The sequence below is a fragment of the Elephantulus edwardii genome, unplaced genomic scaffold (assembly GCF_000299155.1).
Source record: "Elephantulus edwardii isolate Elephantulus edwardi_28Jun2011 unplaced genomic scaffold, EleEdw1.0 scaffold00217, whole genome shotgun sequence".
In the NCBI taxonomy this organism is placed as follows: Eukaryota; Metazoa; Chordata; class Mammalia; order Macroscelidea; family Macroscelididae; genus Elephantulus; species Elephantulus edwardii.
Genome location: NW_006399967.1, coordinates 1,520,543 through 1,523,925, shown reverse-complemented (window position 1 = coordinate 1,523,925; position 3,383 = coordinate 1,520,543). Strand labels below are relative to the sequence as shown.

Sequence of the window (3,383 nt, the reverse complement as noted above, 5' to 3'; positions counted from 1 at the left end):
GGGTGACCTCAGCTTCTCCAATGCTAGCTGGACATGCTGGCAGTGCTACTCCTCCCTGCCCCCCCCGCCCCATGGGGACATTCCAACTACCTCAGTCAGGGGACAAGAGGATGGCCTGTGTCCTGGCTGGACCACCTCCTCACTGGCCTGGGGCCTCTAGAGACTGGATTCCCGTACCTTCTGCCTCAGGTGGAGGCAGGCTAAACAGAGGAGCCCCAGTGGGAACATGAGGATTGAGGTGGAGGCTGGACCCCAAACTCCAGGTGGTGGTGAGAGGCCTGTGTGTGGGGAGCACAGGGAATCTTTGGTGGCCAGACACCACTTGCAGTGAGGGGTACAGAGCAAGGGGACCTGCAGTGATCAGGGGACCCTGTGCAGAGATGGGGTACAGGGCTGGGAGGCCCACGGGACCTGTGGCGGTCAGGGGGCCACGTGTGGTAATGGGTTGTGGGACTGGGAGGCGAGCGGGGAGCACGGGGGACCTGTATCGGTCAAGGGCTGGGAGGCTCACAGGGAGCATGAGAGAAGCTGTGATGCTCAGCCCTGGGGCAATGCTCCGGGCTTGATACCACAGTCTGGCCCATGTGGGCCCCTTGCTGGACTAGGGGATGTGGGGTGCTCTCTGACTTTCCCTCAGGCCCCTCCCCACCCAGCCGGACAGTCTTCCTGGGACAGACCTGCAGGGACAAAGGCCGGCTCCTGGAGTGGGGCCGAGTCTGCAGCTCAGTGTGACCCCAACAGGGGAGTCCCAAGGTGTGGTGTCCCTGCATCCCATACCCAGTGGTGTTGCACAAGGACAGGGTGAAGCGAGTTCACAAAAAAATGTTCCCGGGGAAGTTACTGGAAATGTTTGTATCCGTCTCCTGGAGTGTGGGCCTGGCGGGACCCAAGACTGAGATGTGGGGCTCTCCAACATGGCTCGGGGGCTGACGGAGTCAGGGGGAGGTTTGGGGGCTGATGGGCAGAAGTCCCCGCTTGTAAGGACAATAAAGGAGGTTGCTGTCTCACAGGTGCTTTCTTCCAGGGCTGCCAGGGGTCCTGGAAACCCAGCGGGAACCCTGCAATAGTTAAGAGCTACTAACCAAAAGGTGGGCAGTTCGACCCTAGCAGCCTCTCCATAGGTGAGGAGGCGGCTAGCTTCTGTAGATTCCCGCCTCGGAAACGCTGTGGGCCAGTTCTTCCGGGCCACTGTGAGTCAGGATGCGTAGACAGGGAACAGCGGCCCGGAGAAACCCCAAGCAGGGAAAGCACTCAGCTGCTGAGCTGAAGGTTGAGGGTTTGAGTCTCCCCCAAGGAAGAAAAAAGGCCTAGAAATCAACTGCTAAAAATCCCATCAGGAAGCCCAGGGAGCATAGCGCTGACCTGACTCTCATGAGGGGCTGGGCCAAGGTCAGGTACAGGAGCCCTCTGGCCGGCTGAGGGCAGACAAGCGCCTCCTCTGGTCAGGGAGCACAGGGATCCCCCTGTGCTCGCTCCCACTATGTGAGGTCAGGAGGGAAGGTGGACAGGAACAAGAAAGGGCATGAAAGGTTTCCTGGGCCAGTGAGAGAGGAGTCCTAGGAGCAGACCCTGACGGACAGAGGCCCCTCGAACACCTGCCCACGCCCACCTCCTGTGTGTGTGTGTGTGTGTGTGTGTGTGTGTGTGCGCTCCGCCCGCCTGGTACGTCTGCCCCCGCCCGCCTGGGGTGTGTCCTCCGGGTGGAGGCCTAGGTTCCCCTGAGAAAAAGCAGCTCCCCAGGTTGCTGAGACAACAGTCTCCCCAGTAGTAAGGTTGCTAGGAGGAAGAGAGGCCCCAGCGGGCAGTCACCCCAGGCCGGGTCTCCCTCCTTCAGCGCCTTCTGGAGGCGTCTGAGGTTCCTGGTTGTTGGGATCACATGGCCCTGTCCCTCTGGGGTGCAGTGCACAGGGCCAGGCTCGCACACAGTGGACGGGGCGCGGTGCTTGTCAGGCCTTGCCCCACGTGCCCACAAACTTCTCTGTCTAGGGGGCTGCACCATGAGAGGGGCTCCTGGGGGCAGCAGTTGTCGCGGATGTGGGGACTGGCGAGTTCCTGACCTTCCATGCACCTTGCAGGACCCATCTCGGGGAGCATGGGCCAGCACTGAGTTCCAGGCTGGACCTTGGTTGTTGGCAGGCAGGCCTCCTTCCAGAGACCACCAGGCTCCCATGCAGCCATGGGAAACACAAAGGTCTCTCAGGACAGCCAGGCTGGGGGTGGGGAAGAGGTCAGCACCCAGGACAGGCCAGAAGGGGCTCCCCCCGCCCAGGAGCTGGAAGACAGCTTGGGGTTGTTGTGCGCAGGCAGAGGGGGATATGAGGGCCCCTCCTCCTGGCCCCTTTGCTCCTCTACTCCCAGCTCCTTGTTCCCTGCCCCTTCCCCCTTCCTCCCAGGCCCGCTGCCCCCTGGTCAGTGCAGTCACACAGGCTGTGGCCACAATTTTGAGACAAAGATTTTTAAACACAGTCGCAGTGTCCCGAGGCTCAGGGTACAGGTCTGTGCGAGGGGCAGGTGGCGGCCATGGGGGCGGGGAGCACGTTCACCACTTGAGGAAGACCATGGCGGCCAGGACAGCATAGCCCAGCACCAGGAAGAGCACCTTCAGCAGCCGGTCACTCTTCTCCTCCAGCTCCTTGGCCAGGATCTCAAAGAAGGTGACGAAGAGGAAGGTGCCACCTGCCATGCCCTGCAGCAGCACCGAGGCCACGCTGCTGGGCATCCCCTGCGCGCTCTCGATGCCCAGCCCAATGCCGATGCCCAGTGGGATCATGATGCTGACCATCACGGCCAGCTTGGCTGCCTCCCGGAGCGGCATGGTGCTCCGGGCCATGCTGATGCCCAAGGCTACGGCCACCAGGGTCTCGTGGATGGCCACACCCACAAAGAGGCTGACCACCTTCTCGCCCTCCTCCTGCAGGCCCAGCGCCAGGCCCTCGAAGATGGAGTGGGCCGAGAGTGCAAAGACCAGGCTGAGCAGCCGCAGGGGGCTGGAGCGGGACAGCTCCTGGGCGCTCAGGCCATGGCTGTGGGTGTGCGGGCTGGGCTCTGCGTACAGCGCGTGGCCCCGCGTGCTGCCCATGAAGGGGCTCTCGTACTCGGAGTCACTGCCCGCGTCCGAGCCAGCGTTGAAAGTCTCCAGGTCGATGAAGGAGGGCTTCTCCTTGCGGAAGGTCAGGATCAGCTGCTCCAGGAAGACGGTCATGAAGAAGCCCACCATCATGATGGTCTCGGCCAGTGGGTAATCAGTGCTTACGTGGCCCAGGCTCAGGACCTTCTGGAGCTGCGGTGGAGGGCACAGGGGAGAGAGGGTCAGAGGTGGGAACTGCCATGACAGAGTCTGTCAAAGGTAATGGTTCTCATTCTCAATATGCAGCCCACATCCA

At 62.1% G+C, this 3,383-nt stretch overlaps 1 protein-coding gene across 1 annotated transcript in view; it reads right to left on the bottom strand.

The window, feature by feature from the left end:
• Positions 1 to 2,539: 2,539 nt before the first annotated feature.
• The window catches only part of SLC39A3 (solute carrier family 39 (zinc transporter), member 3), a 14,735-nt gene continuing 13,891 nt past the window's right edge, over positions 2,540 to 3,383 (bottom strand). Inside the window, exon 2 of the mRNA XM_006897913.1 lies at positions 2,540 to 3,280. Coding sequence (XP_006897975.1) covers positions 2,540 to 3,280 — 741 coding nt within the window. The remainder of the gene's footprint in view (positions 3,281 to 3,383) is intronic.